Genomic DNA, 19,702 nt, shown 5'->3' on the forward strand with positions numbered 1-19,702 from the left:
GCAAGTGAAATACAAGAATGGTGTTGTGAAGCTTTAAACTTGAGTTGGCTTGCATTTGAAACAAAAGTACAACGTGCTTTGGTGTGAATCACGAAAGCAATCGACAAAGAGGGAGTACAGTACATAGACCATCAGGTCTTCTTTGACCCACAGGGAGTACTGCATGGTGGGGCCTGCTCACAATCAGTGCGTCGTCCACCGCCGGGCTGCATAGTACCATCGATTGACGCTGAGTCGTTGCCCAGGAACACCGCTCTTCCCGTCCGTCTGATGACTCACTTGGTGGCAGTCTGGCAGTTTCTTGTCTTACGGTCATGTCTACTTAAAGCCTGCTCCCAGCAATGTTGACATGAACAGATCTCATCACTTGAACAAGTTCTTCGTCAGAAAGTGTTGCCCGGGATGGTTACGAACATGCGCAACCTCGAACTCCTGATCTTCGTAGCCATTCTGGCGAGTTTCAGCATCGGATTACCGCTCGGCAGCCCTTCGTTGGAGGAACGTATTAGAGCTGATAAGTTGGAAATAGTTCAAGCACTTACAGAAGTCATTGCAGGCTTGCACACAAATCCTGTAACCATTCCAGCTGAGTCTAGGTTTTCGGTACCTGACTGGTCCAACTCGCTGGATCCCCAGTATTTCCCGCCGCAACATTATAGCTGGGACCCCACCTCTTCAGCTGGCCAGCATGAGTCAAACCTGGTTTTCCATCCGACTGAGCTGGCGCCACCTCAAGCTGTGCCTCATTGGGCTCATCCAACAACAGCTCAAGCTGCAGCTCATGTGGATCAGCTGCCTTCAGCTCAAGCTTCAACCTCTCATGTTGAGCCGTCGTCAAGAACATCCATTTTAATAGCCAATCGTTTGACAAGGATTCAAAAGGAGATCAAGATACCCAGACCTCTGACTCAGACCGAAAGGGAAGGGATACTCATGAACGTCGCGAGTAATATCGAAACGCAGGTGATTCCGAACTTGATTTATCCCTTCAGTGGTAATAGTATAGGTCAGGGATTGTTGAACGAGTTCACCTCAAGTAGGTATCTGAGAATGATTCAGCCTGACTCCTTCGTCGTCCAACGGGGCAGGGACAAAAATCTTAACCCGGAGCAGATTACAGCTGGAATGGAAGGTGTAAGAGCGAGCCAGTACCAGATGTATGTCTGGAACCTTGTACCGGTTCCCGGAGAGGCTTCCCTGAACATTTTTCAGCTTATTGGCATGATAGAGGCAGGAGTGGTGAGCCGTAATGCTGTTATAAGTATGCCTAAGTACTTGACCGGTAGTGGTGGCGCTCAAGCGCTTGGATCGGATTCCATTCTCGTTTTTAACGAATTGATTTCCAAGGGCAGCCCAGTTGAAGAGCGTCGTCGAGATCAATCGGAGGTGCGTCAAAGTCAGTGATCACAAGTGTCGATTGCGATAAGTAATGCTATTCTAGGTACATGTTGAATCGGGTGCTTATATATGTCTCAATCCTCCTTATGTGCGCGTGTTATGCTAGGGGCCAATGAGGCGACATCATGGATAGTGAGCGTGAGGTTTGGGAGGAAAACACCGGCTGCCTGGTGACCGGCGTCTTTGGCTTCGACGGTCGGCCCGGGCAACGCACTTAATCCAAGCGAGCGACGTTGGCGATTGTTGTGTGGGCTCGGCGAAGTTTGCATTTGCATGCATCTATCGCCGATCACACATGCTTCAACTAGCCCGACACACTTTGATCAGCCTGGATGGGGCTAAAATGACGGTCTCTCACTTCTTGATCTGCCGGATTAGCTTTCCGAACATCAATGCCTACGTAGTGACTTAATCTTCATCAAGCATTCTAGAGTAAGCTTTCTCAGATGTTGATACGCATAATGTTGTGGTGCTAGAAGGCATGTGAAAAAGCGTGCTCGATAAAGTGGTCTGCAGTGTTGGGATGATAACGAGTTAGGTGGTAGGACGCATCTTGATTGCATACGACGACGACGAACGGTAAGTACAGATGAGGAAGAGTGAATGTTCCAGACGGCCTGTCTGAGCTCGCGTCGGAAGCCCCTTACGGACCCTTTGATTCTCTCACATGAATCCTCACTACCTTTTGTTCGTTATCACCACCCTTTGATCACCATCGCTTCCCTTTGATCACTATCGCTTCCCTTTGTATTTAGGAGCGCTCCTCGGGCGCTCAGCAGAACACAGTTAGAACACAGCCAGACATGTAAGGTATATATAGAGGCGATTCGCAACCCCTCCCCCTCCCCCTCCCCCTCCCTCCCTCCCTCCCTCCCTCCCTCCCTCCCTCCCTTCCCCCTTCACGCCTTAATTCCAAGCTTCCCTTCTAACGTACTTGAAGGCCCTAGGAAACATTATCTACACAGCGAGCAACTAAGTATCGCTCCTCATATATCCACACTATGGTGCCGAACATGACGGGAAACAGTGACGGGTAAACCTCCTTCCTTCTCGGATGTCTGTTAGCCGGTATGACGGCCCCTTTTACCGGATCACCGGTCTAGCGCGAGCCGGTATCCCTCTAACATGCAGAACATCGCGATACATTAAGTCGTTCTTGTTAGCAAGCTCTAGTCTTCGGAGCCGGCTTTGTGGCTCGTCTTTGCCAGATTGCTCTGGCTACCTTGATCTCAAACGCTTTGAAGCGACACAAACGCAAGGCTGAGTGGGATCTATCAGATATAACATTGTCATAGCCAAATTCTCACAGCTCCGATGCAACAGCCCACATAAAATTTCATCTGTACTTTGACTCTGCCTGGCCCTGACTGTGTAATCGATCTTGTAGTGTATCCGCCAGCACAAGAGTAAACGCTGTGGGAAGCTGGTGTGAGAAAGTCGAGTATCCGTCCGTCCTCTCCGGAGCGCATAATGAAGAAAAGTTGACTCGAGGGTCGAGTATGCCGAGGAGGTCTTCAGCAACCCGCCGTGAGTAGAAGCTTTCAATTCCGCACAGTTTTGACAGGCTACACAAACCTCATCCAGCGACTTTGGGTGTTCCCAAGTGATGCGTGCAACCGGTCGCAGATCAGCTTCACACCGGCAAGAACGGCGTCGCAACTTTTATCCGGAGCTGCGTTCCGTCAGGATGCCGTTGACTTGTTTATCTCCTGTGCTGCTCTGGGTGTAATGTGATAGCTATTTGCCGTTCAGTCAAGTCTATATAAAGTTTGCTGTACATCATTCCTGCAATCTATTGAGGCGACTAAGACTAAGTGATCATCTTGGAAGTTCTTCGTTATAAACACCCTCCAGAACGTTTCCAACTCCTTTGCCATGAAGATGCGCGGTTTTGCACTTCTGCCGTGCTTAATCATCCTAACAGGCTTTAGCATCGGAGCAGCTCCTGGCAACTTCTGGCAGGAAATACTCGAGATTTCAACAAACCACGAAGCGGCACGAGAATATCTGGGAGCGTCAAAGGCGTCATCGGTGGATTTAGAAACCATTACGGCTCATGCAGTGACACCACATCCCGAGGACCCGATTGTGTCTCATCCACAACAACTTGTGCCGCAGTATTGGCTGTCAAATCCGCTCTCTGCTTCAACAAGCCAGCGCATGTCTACAGTAGCTTCCTTTCAAGTTCAACCAGCAACACTTCAAGCTGCAACTCATGGCGACATGCCGCCAAGCGCGTTCGGGCGTGAATCCCACCCTGTGATGGGCATTGCTCGCAAAGTACCGCCTCTAACTCCGGCAGAAAGAGAAAAAATCCTCACAAGCGTCGCGACTCACCTTACCACCACAACGAAGGCCACCTTGCAGCATCCGTTTGCTGGACATAGTATAGGTCCCAACCTTTTGGGGGAGTTCAAAAAAGCAAAATATTTGAAGAAGATCAAGTCTGGTCTTTTTGTCATTCCAAGGCGCCTCGGGGTTGAGCCAAGCACAGATCAGTTTGAAGCAGGGATGCTGGGGGTGAGGGAGAGCAAGTACCAAATGTTTATCTGGAAACATGTTCCAGTAAAAGGAGTTGAAAGCTTGAACATCTTCCAGCTCGTTGGCATGTTAGAAACAGGCGTACTGACCAAAACACACACTACGAGGCTTCTCAGGTACGTCATCAACCGTGAAAATGCAGAAGTAGTGGGACCGGACTCTGTCCTTGTTCCCTCACAATTGTTCCGTGATGAATGGGAGAGTAGAACGGGAGTAGATATTCCACTGCCTAGTAGAGCCAGAGTATAGCGATAGTCGCTCGCCCTCCTTCACTGCTGATTACTTAGTCTCGAACAGCGTATCGTCAATTCTACAGCAGACGAATAGTTTAAGGTAACATCTCACGGCAAGTTATATTGAAACGCTTGGCATCGTCACTGATCAATTGTGGGTGAAGCACGACAGATCCGGGCCGGGGTACGCCTGCATCTCTAGCGTTTGTCGACACGCCATTGCCATCGTTGCCGGTGGTGTGAGCTGACATTGGTACGTTCGTCGTTTCGGCGAGAATGATCTCGGTTGCTCTACAGCAACTTGCGTGGTTACTTGGGTGGGACCTAGCAGTCTAACATGAATGCGTCATGCGTCGGGTGTGACTGTGCAATCCTGTTGTGATGAAGTAGTCATGAATGCACTTCATTCGGCTTTTACTCTCTTTGTCGATAGCTTTCGCACTTTGCACCACAGCACTTTTGTACCTTCATGTCTCGGTGTCTAAATGCACCAACTCAAGTTCGCAACAGCACCAGATCGATCTCGTCATTGTACCATTTCATTTTGCAGTGCTGAGTCAATTTTTTGCCTGTGCTTTGTGACCACGATCTTCATGCCTCGTGCCAAGTGCAAGACGCTTTCTCTGGAGACTACTTTAATCCCGGAAATGACCAAAGGCTGGTTAAGAGAAGTCAACAGGAACCTGCTTAGGGCCATCAAGGGTGAAGCGCTAGGCCGAGAGCAGCACTACAACACGAGTGAAGGTGACGAAGAGCTCTCAATGCAGCTCCCCAATGACCTTGCCAACCTGTGGGCCCTGGCTTGAGCTTTGCTTTGATTGCAAGAAATGCAAAATGAAATGGTACAATGACGAGATTGATCTGGTGCTGTTGCGAACTTGAGTTGGTGCATTTAGACACCGAGACATGAAGGTACAAAAGTGCTGTGGTGCAAAGTGCGAAAGCTATCGACAAAGAGAGTACATTGAAATACCCTGCTCATGTTCGAGTCGGACCGTGCCTTCTGAATTGAAACCAATGGACTTTTCGAAGGAGCTCTATGTACCATCTTGAGGCGAGCCAACAGTATTAAAGGTCGCAATAGCTCTCGCTCTTCTCGTCAACGATCACATAGTACGGCTTTCCGGCTCCAACGAAATCCCGTTCCCAAAATGCAGATGGTCGTCCTTGTGCTCTATCTGCTGCTCTCAACGCTCTTTGGGCTCGCTCATGCCGGCGGTGATTTTTGGCAAGAGGTCAATGCTTTGGTGAAAAATCATGATGCGGGCGGCATTCGATCATTCTTCGAGACAGGGTGGCTCCCAACCGAGGTTCATGCAGCGCAGCACCCTGTTCCTCAGGCTTTCCAGCCGGTCTGCAACCCTCACCATCCTCATCTGGACGTTTTTCCGTCGTACCCTGTCACTGCTCCAGATCCTAGGTTTGCAAGCTCTCTGCCATCGCCTGGCAGTGAACCCGGAAGTTCATCCCTCTCAAGCGGCCCTTACCATCCTACCATCCCTGAAATCAGGCAATACGTGCCCAAGCGAGAGGTACTACCAAGTGTCCTTTTCGAACGTTCGGGATCAATCGTCTTACCACCCCCTCTCAGCATACTAGAAAGACAATCGATTCTCAAAGAAGCGGAAGTGGAACTCCACAGCTTGAAGCCTCGCTCATCGAGCTTCGGTATCTCCACTCTCCCTTTTGATGGAGAGCATCTCACTCTTGAGCTAGCCAGGGAGGCTATGGGATCCTGGAGAGCACATTTGTTAGAGTACAAACCCGGCTACTTTGTTGTTCCGGGGAGCAACAATGGTGCGTCCAACTTCGCTAGTAGGCACGGGAAAATGAACCCTGTTCGAGAGGCAAAGTATCACATGTACATTTGGAGGCTCTATGAGCTCCCACGGCAGCGTCGCTTGGCGTTTCAATTCGTGGGCATGCTGGAGAGTAAAACCATCATGACACGTTCGGTGCTGCTAGGACTGAAGGCTTACAAGACGGGGCACAGTAGTCCTCTCACAGTTGGAGATTGGGTCTCGGTCATAGGTAAGTTGGAACTTGTGAAGAATTCAAATCGTGCTTTGTTGCAACCTACCACTCCTTGACTGCCAAGTCTTTGCCTAGCTTTAATGGTTTGTTTCTCTTTAACTCTTCGTTTACCGAAACGCTCATCACTGCACTCATCCTATCTTAGTAATGGGCGGGAGAGGATCCTCATCCAGTTCCTGGCCGCAATCGACCTTTATCCGCACGCTTTCTGCCCCCCTTGTTGCTGTGTGTCACTTCCGATACTGACTGACCTGCATATGAGAGAAGCTGTGATGGGTGCTGGTCTTTTTCGCCTTCGAGGAAGCGATTCCGTCCTCCCCGAACTGGGTTGACTTTCATATGTTGATCAGCATGCTGAAGCTCCAGGAGATGAACGTGCTTTCTTCAACATTGAAGGGCAGCTGTCGCCTCGCCTACGCCAGCATCCACCTCATTATGCAGCTGAGATGTAGCAGTGGCGATCGCAGTCAGAGCCATTGTACCCGCCCGGCTTTCATCCATCGTACCTCCATCCGCCTGGGCAGTGTCAAGATGTAGATCTCGAACTGCCCTTGAGACCCTCCCGTTCTGGGCGTAAGGATGGCTAGAAATTCTGCGCAGCCATAGACCCATGTCTTGCTACCTCATGTCTTAGCAGCTGATCACTCATGCAACTGTCGCGCGCACAACAGCCACTGTGGCGAGGCAATACTAATGTAGTCAACACTTGTTCTGTCACATGAGTTCTATCTATTGCTCGTTTATGTTTAAAAATCATTGTCGTGAGTGTGTGTTCAGAAGAATTGACGGTGTTTGGAGTTCTCAGGAACCCAAATGGAAGCGGAGCGAGGGTGGCAGTGGACCTCAACCCAGCCGTCATGATTGACCTTTTGTTCACCTTGGAACCATCCAATGACATCAACAAAGTTCTGCCCAGCATACCTCTTTCCGACCTCGACTGGCTTCGAGCCCTGCTCAGTACCATTGCAGATGATGGTAGCTGAAGCATCGTATCCAGCATCGTTGTCGTCGGTTTTACTACCCGTGCGAACCCAAGCAATGCAGTTGGGGTGATCCCAAACATCGCGCTGCTCTCCATAAGCATAGTACTTGCGTGCCTTGACGAACTTGTCCAGATCAGCCATGGGCTCGGCTTTGCCTTCACCATTGTCGATACCGGTAGTGTTGCAGCCGTCAAGGTCTCCAAGAAAGACACATGGGTAGCCATCGAGTCGCATGAGAATGAGAGCGTAGGCGAGAGGCTTGAATTGAGCCGGAACGGTCGACTCGAGAGCTTGACCGGATTGGGTGTCATGATTGTCAACGAGAGTGACGGCGTCAATGGGTCGAGCTTGAACGATGGACCCATCAAAGATCTTACGAAGGTCATAGTTCTCGGCTGCATCTCCGGCTTCCTTGAAGTTGTAGTGGAGGGGAGCGTCGAAGAGAGAGAACTGCTCGTCTCCGAAGTTGGTGAGATACTTGAGACAAGAATCGAGACTGTCCTTCCAGAATTCTCCGACACTGAAGGCGATGGGACCTTGGGATTCGTCGGCAGCTTCGATGCCTCGCTCTTTGCGGAGCTTGCGAGCTTCCTCACGGATGTGCTTGACGAAGTCGTGCAGGAAATCGCGCGACATGTGCTTGACCGCGTCGAAACGGAATCCGGCAACAGGGAAGTTGCTCATGATCCAGGCACCCCAGTCGAGGAGATCCTTCTGGACATCAGGGTGAGCATGGTCGACATCTGATCCCATGAGAAAGTCGTAGTTAGCATTCTCTTTGTCGACGTCTGTAGCCCATTGCTTGCCGTCCCCCTCGATACGGAAGATGGCCTTGGTCTGGGCCTTCTGATCCCAGTCAACTCCGGTAAAGTGTTCGAAGCCCCACTTGAAGTCCGAGTAGTTGCCATTACGGCCTGGGAAGGTAAATTTGGTCCAGCCCTCGATGTCGTAGGCATCAGAGATAAGCTTGGAACGATCGTTCTGGTCGACCATGCGAGCCTTGAAGGTCTGGAGCTCGTCAGCGCCCATTCGGTGGTTGAGTACGGCGTCGACGTAGATCGAGATGCCGTTCTTGCGAAGCTCGTTGAGAGCAGCCTCAAGCTCTTGACGGGTTCCATACTTGGTACGGTTGGGAGGCTGGACACCGGCCTCCTTGTCTCTGGGGTGAGCGAACTCTCCCAAGTCCCAAGTATCGTAGATGTCGTAGCCAGTGCTCGAAGCTGAGGCTCCTTTCGTGGGCGGAGGGATCCAGACAGCGGTGATGCCGATGTCGGCAAAACGTTTTGCGTTCTCGCCGAGCCACTTCCAATGCTTGCCTTCGCCCTGGGTGTACCACTCGAAGGCTTGCATCATGGTGTAGTTGTGCTCGAGCTTGTCCGAGTGCTTGTTGGCGGAGGAAGCCATCTTGCCGTTCTTTTCCTGGGATTGGGAGGAGTGAAGGTCTGTGAGAGAAAGAGGGTTGAAGAAAAGGCAAGATAACGGCCTGGCTTATAACGAGAAGAGGAGGTGAGGGCAAGGGTCTGGGAGGAGAGAGAGATGAGAAGAAACAGGATCTTCTCACGTCTTAGCGAGCTGTCGCATAGCACGCTCTGCACCGCTTTGGCGAGCGAGCTCTTGGGCTGTACCGTTGGACTGCATCCTCTCGCTTATCAGACCACGACAATCTCGAGTAGAGTGGTCTTGATCTGCACGAGAGAGTTTCACGGTCGAACGGCGATGTCGAGCTGCTGTTGTGGTCGATTCCAGGGTCCGCTCCTACGCCGGCTTTGACTGTGCTGTGGGGTGACGTCTCGCGCAACAGATTTCATGTTCTTCCCGGCAAAGCTTGACAAACAAACACAACCCAGTCCATCGCCCTTTTTTCGAAGGATTTTCTAGGCCACATTTTTTTGGCTCCATTTCCTCACCCTCCATTTCGCCAAGAGCGCTGAATCCAATATTTCGGCAGTCGGCAGTCGGCAGTCGGCAGTCGGCAGTCGGCAGTCGAGGAGCCTCCACAAAGACTTTGAGGGTTACCAGAAATATGCCAATTGACCATCACCCTCGACACACTCGACCACATTCACACAACATGTTCCCGATAGCGACACCACCAGCTCTACGCAGCATAGCACCGGTACATTTGACCCGAACAACTCCGATTCGCTGTCTATCTCGGGCCGGACCTCGCTGCAACGCTTCACAGCCGGCAACATCGACCAACCCACACGCAGCTCGTGTCGCCGCAGTTCAGCGCAACAACAACGCTTCCGACGGCGACGCTAGGTCAAGGCTAGCGAAGCTTCAAGCACAAAGGCTCGAAGAGCTCAATAGAGGACGAGGTGGACGAGGTGCTGGCAGACCAAACTGGCCAGAGCAGAAGTGGTCCAATCGTACCTTGATTGCTCTTGCGACGTCTGTGGGTGCTTGTATGTACCTGATGGGTACGTATCGCGGATACAATGCTGGCAAACAGCATGCTCTGGAAGCAAGGGATTCGGGGCCTGGAATCGATGTTCCCGTTGTACCACTGGCGTCTCGGCTGAACGGCGGAGCAAGTCGAAGCGCAAGCTTATCAGTTTCGTCATTGTGGCATAGCTTGATGTCGATGCTTCCACTCGGGATGTTCGGCAAACCGGTGTTATGCGAGCCAGAGAGCCGAGCAGAGGCAATGAGTTCAGGATGCCGGCTAGCAGAGCTCACACAGCATTATTGCGACTTTCACATGAATCGCGCTTTTTGCCATACTATTGACCGGATCTTTCGAATGTAAGTTTCAACATACGTTTCCGCGCGGAGACGGAGGCAGCCAAGACATACTGACTCCCTTTGTTGTCCGATGTCCATTCTCACCCCGCAGCTGCAAGGGTCGACCAGCGGTCGAGGTCTCTCACATAGTCGAATTCGACGAGCAAGGAAAGCCTTACCTTCCACCACACCTCTCGTACGTTCAAGTCATCTGTTCGTGCTGATATCAAAGTAACCACTCGAGCTGACCAACCCTCTCTTCAATGTCTTCCCTTACGTCCATCGTGCACTTGCAGAGAAGCAATGCCCCCTTCATCTCATTGGCACGAGCTCAGGTCACCAGATCTATGATGTCTCTCACACAGAAGTTGCAAATCAAATCAAGATCGCAATCTCTTCGATTGAATGAGCGGTAGCAGGCTAGCAGACAGGCAAGACCAATGGATGTGGCATCTTGAGCGGTGACTTGAATCATTCGACTCAAACAAATCTTTGCTCCGACTCAGGCTGCTGAGCGGATTTTGGCCCGGCAATCACATCAAGCTGAAAGGTCACCCCGACGACTCAAAGTTGGAAAGCGGTAAGCAGCTTCGGCCCCCACAGTAGCGCGACGGCGAGTAGCTCGGACATCGACCAGCTTGGAGTTGGCAGAGCATGTAGGAAAGAGCTCGCTGGCAGTTCGGTGATGTCCGAGGCGATTCCGTTTCGCTTGACTGCTCGCTTGTTCCGTGTCTTGTAGTCCTCCATTCGACGAGCTTGTGGGAGTGACGAGAGGTTCGAGTGTGACAAATGCACCTGGATTGGTGCAAATCGGCATGGCAGGACGCACAAAGTGGAGATGAGTGTCGAAGGGGTCTTGGTTCTCCTGCTCCTGTTCGGAGGCCGAGTAGATGGAGCTGATGTCTTCGAAATTGTCGAAGACCATAGCCTCGTGCTCAATCCCAGAGGGCACGGGAGGAGGGACGTTGAAAGGCTTGTCATGGCCTTGATGAGATCGATGAGCATGCTTGTGCATATTTTCGTTGTTGTGATATCGTGTGTATTGCTTAGAGACTGCATCGGGACTGTAGCCGCAATCAACGGGATAGCCGAGGCGCGGCGAGTAGGCAGTCATGTCGGCCATGTTGTAGTCGCTTCGCTGCTGTCGATGAGGAGGGTGGGTCTGCTTGCGATGTAGCAAGGGCTTGATGCGTCGTCCTCGGCCTCTGTCGTTCGAGTCGCGAGCCGAGGTGACTCTGTATTCGTCGTCGCTGCTATCCATCGATTCGCCAAGCAGGTCGATGTCGTCTCTCTTTCGCCTTTCAAAGAGCGGAGATGACCTCCGTCTGTGAGCGTGGACACTGCCAATGTCGAGATCCGAGTGTCGATCGGATGGTCTAGGATCGTGAGCGGTCTGAATAGGGATGGCGGCCTGCTGGTTTTCGATGACCTGAATCTCATCGGCAGAGTCCACAGAAGTTGCCTTGAAGAGATGCTTTTTGTTGCGATTGATAGTGTGCTTCGTCGGGAGAATGCTAGACTCGGATTTTGTCTGAGGGCAGGGAGGCTTTGCAACGGCTCGGGAGCACATACTGAGGTCGTTAGTGGTAGCAAACATTGTTGCTTTGTGACTGTGGAGAAGCTGCTGGGTCAAGAGCAGACGTGAGGATGAGGATAGTATGGAGGAGGATAGTATGGAGGAGGATAGTATGGAGGAGGGTAGTATGGAGGAAATGAGCTCGAGAGAAGTGGATGTGTCGATGTGTCGAAGAAGAGAGGAGTAGCAGAGGTTTGCAAGAACGAGACTGTGGAGGCGCAGGGTTGAAGAAGTGTGACTGGCTGGAACAAGAATGTGATAAAAGAGACGATACAATGGCGTCGATAGCAGGAGGCACGAGCAGAAAGCGCAGTGGCTAGTGTTCTGATGATTGGAACGGGGGTTGCAAAAGGATTGAGGTAAATGCGGAAAAAGTATGAGGTGCGGAAGAAAATGCTTTTAATGGCGATGTATGTTGATGGACAAGTTGTCAGGTCGGGAGGGAAGCAGGAAAAGGGTCCAAGTATATATCCTTTGCCGAATCACAACAAGAAGCTCATTCGAAGGTGCAGTGAAGAGGGGTTTTGCTCTCATTTCTTCTGACCCGCACTGCGTAGTGTGACAGCTGAATGAATGTCCTTACGTCGTTATGCTGACGAGGTGCGTGCTCTGTGATTTGTGCTTCATCGGTTTTCTTCCGCAGTGTTACAGCAAGAAGAACTGAGAACCAGTCAAGAAGAAGAAAAAGAAGATAAAAGATAAAAGATAGCAGAAGCTGTCGGAAAGTGGCTCAAGGTTGCTGCCTTGCTACAGTCACATTCGCACATCCTGGCAAGCGTCAGTCTAATATGAAGGAGAAAGAATATCTCAGCATCGGCTCCACATGGCAAAGAGAAAAAAAAGTGAACCCACAAATTGGATCACGAATGAACGCACGGTCAAAGATGGGGCAAAAAAGAAAAAAAAGACACCGCACGGCAGCCAAGCGCCATGATAGAGTGGAGCAGACCCACCAAGATGTAGCAAACGGGAAGCTGAGCAGTGTGGTGGGCTGATAACCAACAACGGTAGATTCGGACTGTGATTGCCGGCTGTATCGTCGAGAGTGATCCGAAGAGGGATTCCACTCGACGCTGTTATACTGTACTGTAGCCTTCCCTTCTCCGCACGGACGGAATGCTGTCGAAGAACCCACAATGCTGTGTTATCGACGAGCTGACCTTAACTGAGCCCCACCGGTTTGCGTCGTTTCCTTTTTTTTTTTTCTTTTTTTCTTTTTTTTTTTTTTCTTTTTTTTGGGCTCTGGTGTGAGTGTACGAGCGAGTGACCGAGCTTGGCTTTTTACTTGCTTTTGGCTTGGGTTGTGAGTGAAGTGAAACTCTAAAAGTTCTGCTGAATGGTGTGATGTGACCGTCCGGGACCCTCCTTCATTCCGTCCCACGATCCGATGGCTTCCGACTTCCATACATACACAGTTCGCCAGTTAGCAGCGAAGATCACGGAGCTCGATCCGGCTGTCTCACGCTCTTCGAGCTTGAACTTGGGCCTCTTCTTCTGATCACGAGGCCCGTGCTTCACTTTATGCTTCACTTCATTTTGTGGTAGTGCCATCACCGCACCTTTGACCATGCAAAGCTTTGAATCTGGGCGTTGTCAGCTGAAGAGCGATCGCGTTTCTGATAGCTGGAGATAAGCAAGAGTTTCCGTCTGTAAGCCGAGCCAATTCACTCGGCAGCGAAAGAACAGCGTCAAAACAAGCTTGTTACAGGATTCGACTCCGACGGCTACAGCACTGTAAGGCTCTTGTCGAGCTTTTCTCCATCGGCCAACCCTGTTGTTCGTCGTTTCAGAAAGCAAAGAAGTTGGCTTTTTTTTTTGTTCCGATGAGTGGCGTAAGGTGGGTTGCCAACGTGGATTGCTGCAATGTTCTTTCTCCCGCAAGTAGCCGCAGCCGCAGTCGCAGTCGCAGTCGCAGTCGCAGTCGCAGTCGCAGTCACAGGAAAATATGAATGAAAGGCGTGATGTCTGCCACGCTGCCGGGACTGTAGACCTCCTCTTTGCGATGGTGGGTCGTGAAGCAGCTGCACTGCGTGATAATCACTTCACACTGCATGATGTTCTCAATTGCATCACAACACACAACGCGTCGCCTTCTGTCGTTTCGGCTTCTGTTGACACGCCAAAATGCAAGCCCTTTAATTATTTTTTCTCACCTTCCGGAAGATCACATTTTTTAGCCATGACCTCTCTTCTGGTGATCGACTGCATGTTTGAGCTGATCCGCTCTTCTTCCTGGCTAAAGAAGCGCTCCAAGCGTCCGTGCGGCAGCGGCGGGTTGCGGGAGTAGCTTTTTGACACCTCAAACCTCTCTGCACACAGTTCGAACATGAAGTGAAAATAAACATTGGCAGGGACCAAGACGAGGAGATGGAGCAACATCCGCGACGATATGGCGACGACTCAGCATTTTGTGATCTTAGCAACACTTCTTCCAAATGAGGCGCCAACTTTGTTCACTGGTCAGGTGCTGCTGGAGATAAGGAATCGCCGGGTCTCTCGTGAACGGCTAAGATTCGGCTATCCCGTCTGAGCATCGGCCCTCACGAAAGGAAAGCAACGCTGAGACCCATCTCGCAACGGCAAGGCAAACGGCCAGTCTCTTAGCAGCTATGCCAATGATTGGCTCGTAGAAGAAATTGTCGGCTGTACCGCCAGATAGCAGAGGGCCTGGACCCTTCAAAGTCAGCTTGCCTCGCTTAGACACGGTCCTTCTCGAAGTCTAGACACCTCGGCAGCTTACCGATCCCGCAAGCGAAGGGTCGGAAAGGGTGAAAAAGGGGTGAAAAAGGAGACAAGCGTTCGATTTCGGCCCAGTTCCGACTATCTCCCGCTTAGAGGCGGTCCCTGCATCCAGACAAAGGCAATGTGCCTTAGCAGAGCGGACAGGACAGCAAGGAAAGGAAAGCTTGTAGCGCTTCACAAGTGCCTTCTCCTTTGTTCTGCCGCTTCATGTCTCTTGGATCCTGAGAAGAAAGGAGAAAAGCTTGTGAACCCGAGCACGATCACCGCCAGCATTACCGTTGCCATTGAATTGACTCTAGTTTTGGCTTCGTAATCTTGTGCTGAACGAGTAGAGTTCACTAGCGCTCCTGCCGCTTCTTTCGTACGATCCAGAAACGACGACCGAGGCCAAAGCGGCAAGTCAATGCTTCTGTTGCTCGAAAGCCAGAATGTGTTGGAGCCAAACATTATCCAGTTGCCACTTCGCCATTCTTCCCACACCCTCACGCTGTTTGTTCGAGCGAATGAAATTTCCTGTCCACCAAACCTTATTTGGTTCAGTGAAAGCACAATGGCGGCAATCTCGTCTTGCGGGTGAGTGGCCGATCCGTATTCAACTTGCTTTCACACCAAGGTTGCAGTCAACGAGCGTCCATGATGCCACATCCGTGCCACCAACGACAGTGCTCCGACTATTTTGCTTGTGTGGAGAGCACTTCATCTCAGGCTGAATTCAGGGACTCGGTATCGAACTCGTTTGCTAGCCGGTTCGACCGGGTGCCAAGCTTGCAGTTCAACTCAAACCTCGAAATCATATCAAGGAAACGAGGCGGACTAATGCGACCTCGATGCGGCACAGACTCATTTGGGCCTCGGCATGCAACTTATCAGCCTCAAACACTTGAACAGCTTTCCACATCGTCGATCGACTTGAAGATCACCTGCTTCCACTCCTTGACGGCGGGCCGAGAATGCCGATCCTTGGCAGGGCCATCGCTCCATCCGACAGCGATCGGAAGCACTATCGAATCTCACAGCGCAGAGGTACATTCACGCTTGGCTTCCAGAGGACAGTGTGATTGTCGGCCGCTCCACGTCGCAGAATGTCAACCACTTGCCTCAAAACCTTATCTCAAGTCGGCTGTCGCCGAAAGCCGCTACCAACAGTCGAGGGGAAAGGATATGCGGCTCTTCCGATTGTTCGTCGATTGCATAATGATGACGGTAGAGGTACGATTACAAGCAAGGTTGGCACTGCCTAAGAGCATGTACCTTCATCAAGCACTCTGAATGTGCGTAGATGCAAGCTCGACAACCTTGACTTCAGGGGCTGAGCTTCCTTCTTTCTTCTCTCCAGGCTGTGCCGAGCTGAGACCATGCTCTAGCGTGCGGAAGGCCTGAGCCGCCGCTGAAGATGCTCTCCTTTGATCTCTGATCTCACCTTGACTACTCGTCGATCCAACACCTGCATCCAGATCAAGTGGGCCAGGCTCCTTCTGTTGGCCCTTGGCACCCTCGGATCCGGTCGAGGAGAGCTGTGGTCGTGTAGGCGATTCCGTCAGCGTTGATACATTCGCAGGCGCTGCTTCGCTCGAATTTGGCGGAGCAGGAGCTTCGAAGATGTTTTGAACAAAAGCACCACCAGCAACGTTACCCAACGCGGTTGGCGCTACAGGCACAACAGGCACAACAGGCACAACAGGCACAACAGGCGTTGCAGGCGCGGCAGGAACCACAGCAGTCCAAGGGTGGAGCGTTTTGGCCGTTGCTCCTAGGCTAGCGTATTGACCGGCACCACGACTGGCCGAGCAACTCGCTGCTCGAGCAGGTCCAAGGCTGAAGCCATTTGCTGGTCGCTCACCGTTCTGCAGACGAGACTCGTAGGGTTTCGACAACGGCGACTTGGCTGGCGTGTGACGCATAGGGAACGAACCCGATGCCTGCCAAGGTCGACGGTATCCAGCACTTCCCAAGTTCGCACCGTACGATGCCGATCGAGGCGACAATGTGGCGCTACCATTGCCCACCGTCGACGTGCCCGGGCTCGGGACAGGTCCAGATGAAGGCGACCTCGGCGAACCAACTGATGGGAACTGCCGCCTCTGCGTCACTCCTCCCATGCCCAGTTCTGCACCGTTGATAGGAGCGCCACTGACAGCGCTCTCATTCGTTGGCTTGTTAAGGGTGACGCTGGCGGCCTCAGCTTTGCTGGGATCACCGAAAGCATTGTTGCTGCTACTGCCCACAGAGGCTGGAGGGAGCAGTGGGCGACCAATGGTGGGCTTGTCACTGCCTGCTGCTCTTGTTGGAACCGCATGACTCGAAGGTGGGGGGAGCTGTCCCACTGAAGCAGGAGCCCGAGAGGGTCTGGACGCCGCTCCAGACGACGCCAAAATGCCCGTCTCAGCAGGCTGTGCTCCGGCCGTAGGAGGTCGAAGTGTTTGCGAACGGACCGTTGGTGGTTTGACAAGACCGGCGCTCGTTGACTCTGTGCGCTTAGGTGGCTGCACCGCCTGTGCTGCCTTTGTTGCTTCCGCATTCTTGGAGTTGGAGACGAGTTTGATCCTCTGACGTGGCGACTCTGCGTTGCCACCGGGCGCAGCGCGTGTGGGGCTCTCTGGACTGTTGCTTGCCCTCCTGTTGCTTCGTGGGCTGGCCTTGTCGCGCTTCGAAAGGACACCGGGATGAGGTACAGGTGTACCTGCAGGCGGTGGCCGGCATCTCGAGCAATAGAAATCAACCGACTCCCAATCCCGCTTCTTCTTGAGACCCAAGGCCTGCTTATCGAAGGCATCCCAACACTTGATGTGTTGCCAAACACTGCACTGCTCGCAACAGACAATCTCGTCATCCTCGTCAGGTGGGCTGATGGCTGATTTGCCGCAGACCTCGCAGTTGAGCTCCCATTCCTCTTCCTCCTCCTCGAGAGGTTGACCGTTTGCATCGATAAAGATGGAACCATCTCCTTGGACAGGAGTCGATTCCTTCGACGGCGGCGGGATGCCTCCGTTGGCGATGATTTCTTCCCGTTTTCGTTTGCGTTCCTCTCGCTCCTTTTCGCGTCGCTCGCGTTCCTCTTCTTCGCGAATTGCTTTTGTCTCCATGTCGATCTCGCGTGCACGAAGACGCTCTTCTCGCTCTCGAAGACGCTGCTCCCTTGACTTTTGTGCTTCCTGTTCTTCCTCTTCCTTTTGACGCTTTTGCTCCTCTTCTTTGCGAATAGCTGCCATCTTCTTCTCCATTCTGGCACGGGCCTCGCGATCACGTTCACGCTCTTCCCGCTCTGACTCCTTCATTGCGATACGGCTGGAACGCTTTCGATTGGCAAGAGCCTGCTCGAGCTGACGCTGACGCTCGATCTCATCCATAGCTGCGAGGACCTGGTCGAGAATCTCGTTGTTGATGAATTGATGAAAGTTCTTCTCGTTGGGATCCTTGGACTTGGCGAAACGCTTGGCAAAGTCGAGCCACTCTTGACGGGTGACGACAATGGTCTCGAACTCGACCCATTCTTGCTCTTGCTCTTGCTCTTGCTCTGTAGCTTCCGCTTCCGCTTCCTTCTCTTCTTCTTTGTTGTCCTGCTCCTCTTCTTCTTTGTTGTCCTGCTCCTCTTCTTCTTTGTTGTCCTGCTCCTCTTCTTCTTTGTTGTCCTGCTCCTCTTCTACATCTTTGTCGTCCTCTGCTTCTGCATTGTCCATCTCTGCGTCATTGTCGTCATCTTTGGCAGCTTTGCCGACGGGTTCATGCTTGGTGTCCTCATCCACGTCCATATCCTCAGGCGGCTCGCTGAGTTCCGAATCGGAGGAATACGAGGCGGTCGCTGATCTTGATGTGCGGTGGTTGGAAGGTGTGTTGGCGGCGGAGTCGTCGTCTTGAGGCGCGAATCGTGCTGATGTGCGCGTTCCACGTCGTGGTGGTGGTCTTGATGGTGTTGATGCAGAAGAGTCCGCAAGCGAAGACCGTGTGCGTTTTGACGGAGTAGAGCTCGGCATCAGATCTGATGATCGACCTCGCTTCGCACCGGATGCTTTCGGTGCAGACGACGACTTGGCTACCGAGGAAGCAGCACGTCTCGCAGCAGCAGCTTCCAACCTTGCTCGCTTTGTGCCCTTCTTAGCTGGAACTTTGGCTTTGGCTGGTGCTTTCGGTGTTGGCTCAGGGCGCTGAATCCAGATGCGATTGTCGTCAAACAGCCAGTATGCATTGTCATGAGCATCCCATCCGATCGGTGAGACTCTCCAGGTTGTGATGTTCTCTTCCGACTTGACCAGCTTTCGGAACCTCTCCGGATCCATGAGCTGCCACTCGCACAAGTCGTGGAGCGTGGTGACCTTGTCATTGAGCGAAAGCTGTGCCCACTCGATCGGTTGTTCAGCGGTACCAAAGCGGCTGACCGAGTGTTCATCGCGAAGATTGTACTGAATACGAAGATGGTGCTGCCAGTTGTCGAGGTCGATGGTGCGGTCCAGTGTCAAGGTGTAGAGGAGACGCTTGATCAGGTCGGGCACGACATTGGTTTCGTTGTTCTCAAAGTCGGTCTCGAGAGTCTCGGTCTCGAAGCCACTCATGCCGAAAGCTTCGTCGAAGACAAAGAGGAATTGACAGACGGCAGCAAACTTCCACATCTTGCGAAGACGCTTTGTGATAGGGTGAAGTTCGACCACGGGCGGCGCGGCAGGGGCTGACGGGCCAGCCACGGCGCCGAGGGAGCGTCGAGCAGGCATTTCGAAGATACGCGCCAGTCAGAAGTGAGTTCGGAAAGGTGTGCTGGGGATGCAGTGATGCTACAAGGTCGTCCACGCCGATATGTGCTGATTCGGTTGTTGGGAGAAGCAGGGATGTTCTGGTGGAAGCAAATACCTTTGAGGCCAAATTTGTTGACAGTCGTGGTCGTCTTGAGGTCCGAGTGCTGCTAAGATGGTTCCGGTTGGAATCAAACCAATGAAGAGACGATCCTGGCCTACAGTTGAGGCATTGGCGGAAAGGTGGAGTGGAGAAAGCAAGCAAGCAAGAATGGTTGATGCGAGAAGGACAAGAGATTCTGACTGACTCTTCTGACTTTCCCGATCTTCAGACATTCCTATTTGGCCTGTCTCGCTGTGGTGCTCTGAAGCTTGACCGACCAGATCGGGCGACATCAGTGAAAAGAAAGAAACAAAGCATCCAGAAGCACGCCGCAAGGGAAGGCGCAGAGAGGCAGAAAATCAGCAATAATGCTTCTTCTTTGCCTTGGCCAGGCACACAGATCGGTGAGATCGGGGGGCGATAAGCTCCCACTCACAGGATGGTTTGACGCTGTCCACTCTTGCCTCTCAGAGCTGTGCGAGGCACATACGAGCTCACATGACCGCCGCAATGATCAGGTCGCTTTGTTCTGTTCCGACACGGACAAAGTTTGCGCTGACTGAAGGAGAGAGATAGAATACATTACGAGATGCGAAGCGATACAGGTTGACCAAAAAGCATAAGGAGGAGCGTAGGCGGAAGCG

General features: G+C 52.2%; 7 protein-coding genes across 7 annotated transcripts; 4 read left to right on the plus strand and 3 right to left on the minus strand.

The window, feature by feature from the left end:
- Positions 1-414: 414 nt before the first annotated feature.
- UHO2_00239 (uncharacterized protein) lies at positions 415-1,404 on the plus strand (the record flags this gene model as incomplete). The annotated part of the gene is made up of 1 exon (XM_041556859.1): positions 415-1,404. The coding sequence occupies one exon, from the start codon at positions 415-417 to the stop codon at positions 1,402-1,404; it is 990 nt and encodes a 329-aa protein (XP_041412793.1).
- A 1,869-nt stretch (positions 1,405-3,273) lies between these two features.
- UHO2_00240 (uncharacterized protein) lies at positions 3,274-4,978 on the plus strand (the record flags this gene model as incomplete). Its single annotated transcript, XM_041556860.1, has 3 exons — positions 3,274-4,055; positions 4,237-4,272; positions 4,723-4,978. The coding sequence occupies 3 exons, from the start codon at positions 3,274-3,276 to the stop codon at positions 4,976-4,978; spliced, it is 1,074 nt and encodes a 357-aa protein (XP_041412794.1).
- Positions 4,979-5,323: 345 nt separating this feature from the next.
- Positions 5,324-6,262, plus strand: UHO2_00241 (uncharacterized protein; the record flags this gene model as incomplete). The annotated part of the gene is made up of 1 exon (XM_041556861.1): positions 5,324-6,262. One exon carries the CDS (start codon positions 5,324-5,326, stop codon positions 6,260-6,262), a length of 939 nt encoding a protein of 312 aa, XP_041412795.1.
- A 717-nt stretch (positions 6,263-6,979) lies between these two features.
- On the minus strand, positions 6,980-8,593 carry UHO2_00242 (putative alpha-amylase; the record flags this gene model as incomplete). Its single annotated transcript, XM_041556862.1, has 1 exon — positions 6,980-8,593. The coding sequence occupies one exon, from the start codon at positions 8,591-8,593 to the stop codon at positions 6,980-6,982; it is 1,614 nt and encodes a 537-aa protein (XP_041412796.1).
- Positions 8,594-9,260: 667 nt separating this feature from the next.
- On the plus strand, positions 9,261-9,941 carry UHO2_00243 (uncharacterized protein; the record flags this gene model as incomplete). The annotated part of the gene is made up of 1 exon (XM_041556863.1): positions 9,261-9,941. One exon carries the CDS (start codon positions 9,261-9,263, stop codon positions 9,939-9,941), a length of 681 nt encoding a protein of 226 aa, XP_041412797.1.
- Positions 9,942-10,454: 513 nt separating this feature from the next.
- On the minus strand, positions 10,455-11,513 carry UHO2_00244 (uncharacterized protein; the record flags this gene model as incomplete). Its single annotated transcript, XM_041556864.1, has 1 exon — positions 10,455-11,513. The coding sequence occupies one exon, from the start codon at positions 11,511-11,513 to the stop codon at positions 10,455-10,457; it is 1,059 nt and encodes a 352-aa protein (XP_041412798.1).
- Positions 11,514-15,490: 3,977 nt separating this feature from the next.
- Positions 15,491-18,937, minus strand: UHO2_00245 (uncharacterized protein; the record flags this gene model as incomplete). The annotated part of the gene is made up of 1 exon (XM_041556865.1): positions 15,491-18,937. One exon carries the CDS (start codon positions 18,935-18,937, stop codon positions 15,491-15,493), a length of 3,447 nt encoding a protein of 1,148 aa, XP_041412799.1.
- Between the last annotated feature and the right edge of the window lie 765 nt (positions 18,938-19,702).

The sequence above is a fragment of the Ustilago hordei genome (assembly GCF_900519145.1).
Source record: "Ustilago hordei strain Uho2 genome assembly, contig: UHO2_contig_01, whole genome shotgun sequence".
NCBI classification, from domain to species: Eukaryota; Fungi; Basidiomycota; class Ustilaginomycetes; order Ustilaginales; family Ustilaginaceae; genus Ustilago; species Ustilago hordei.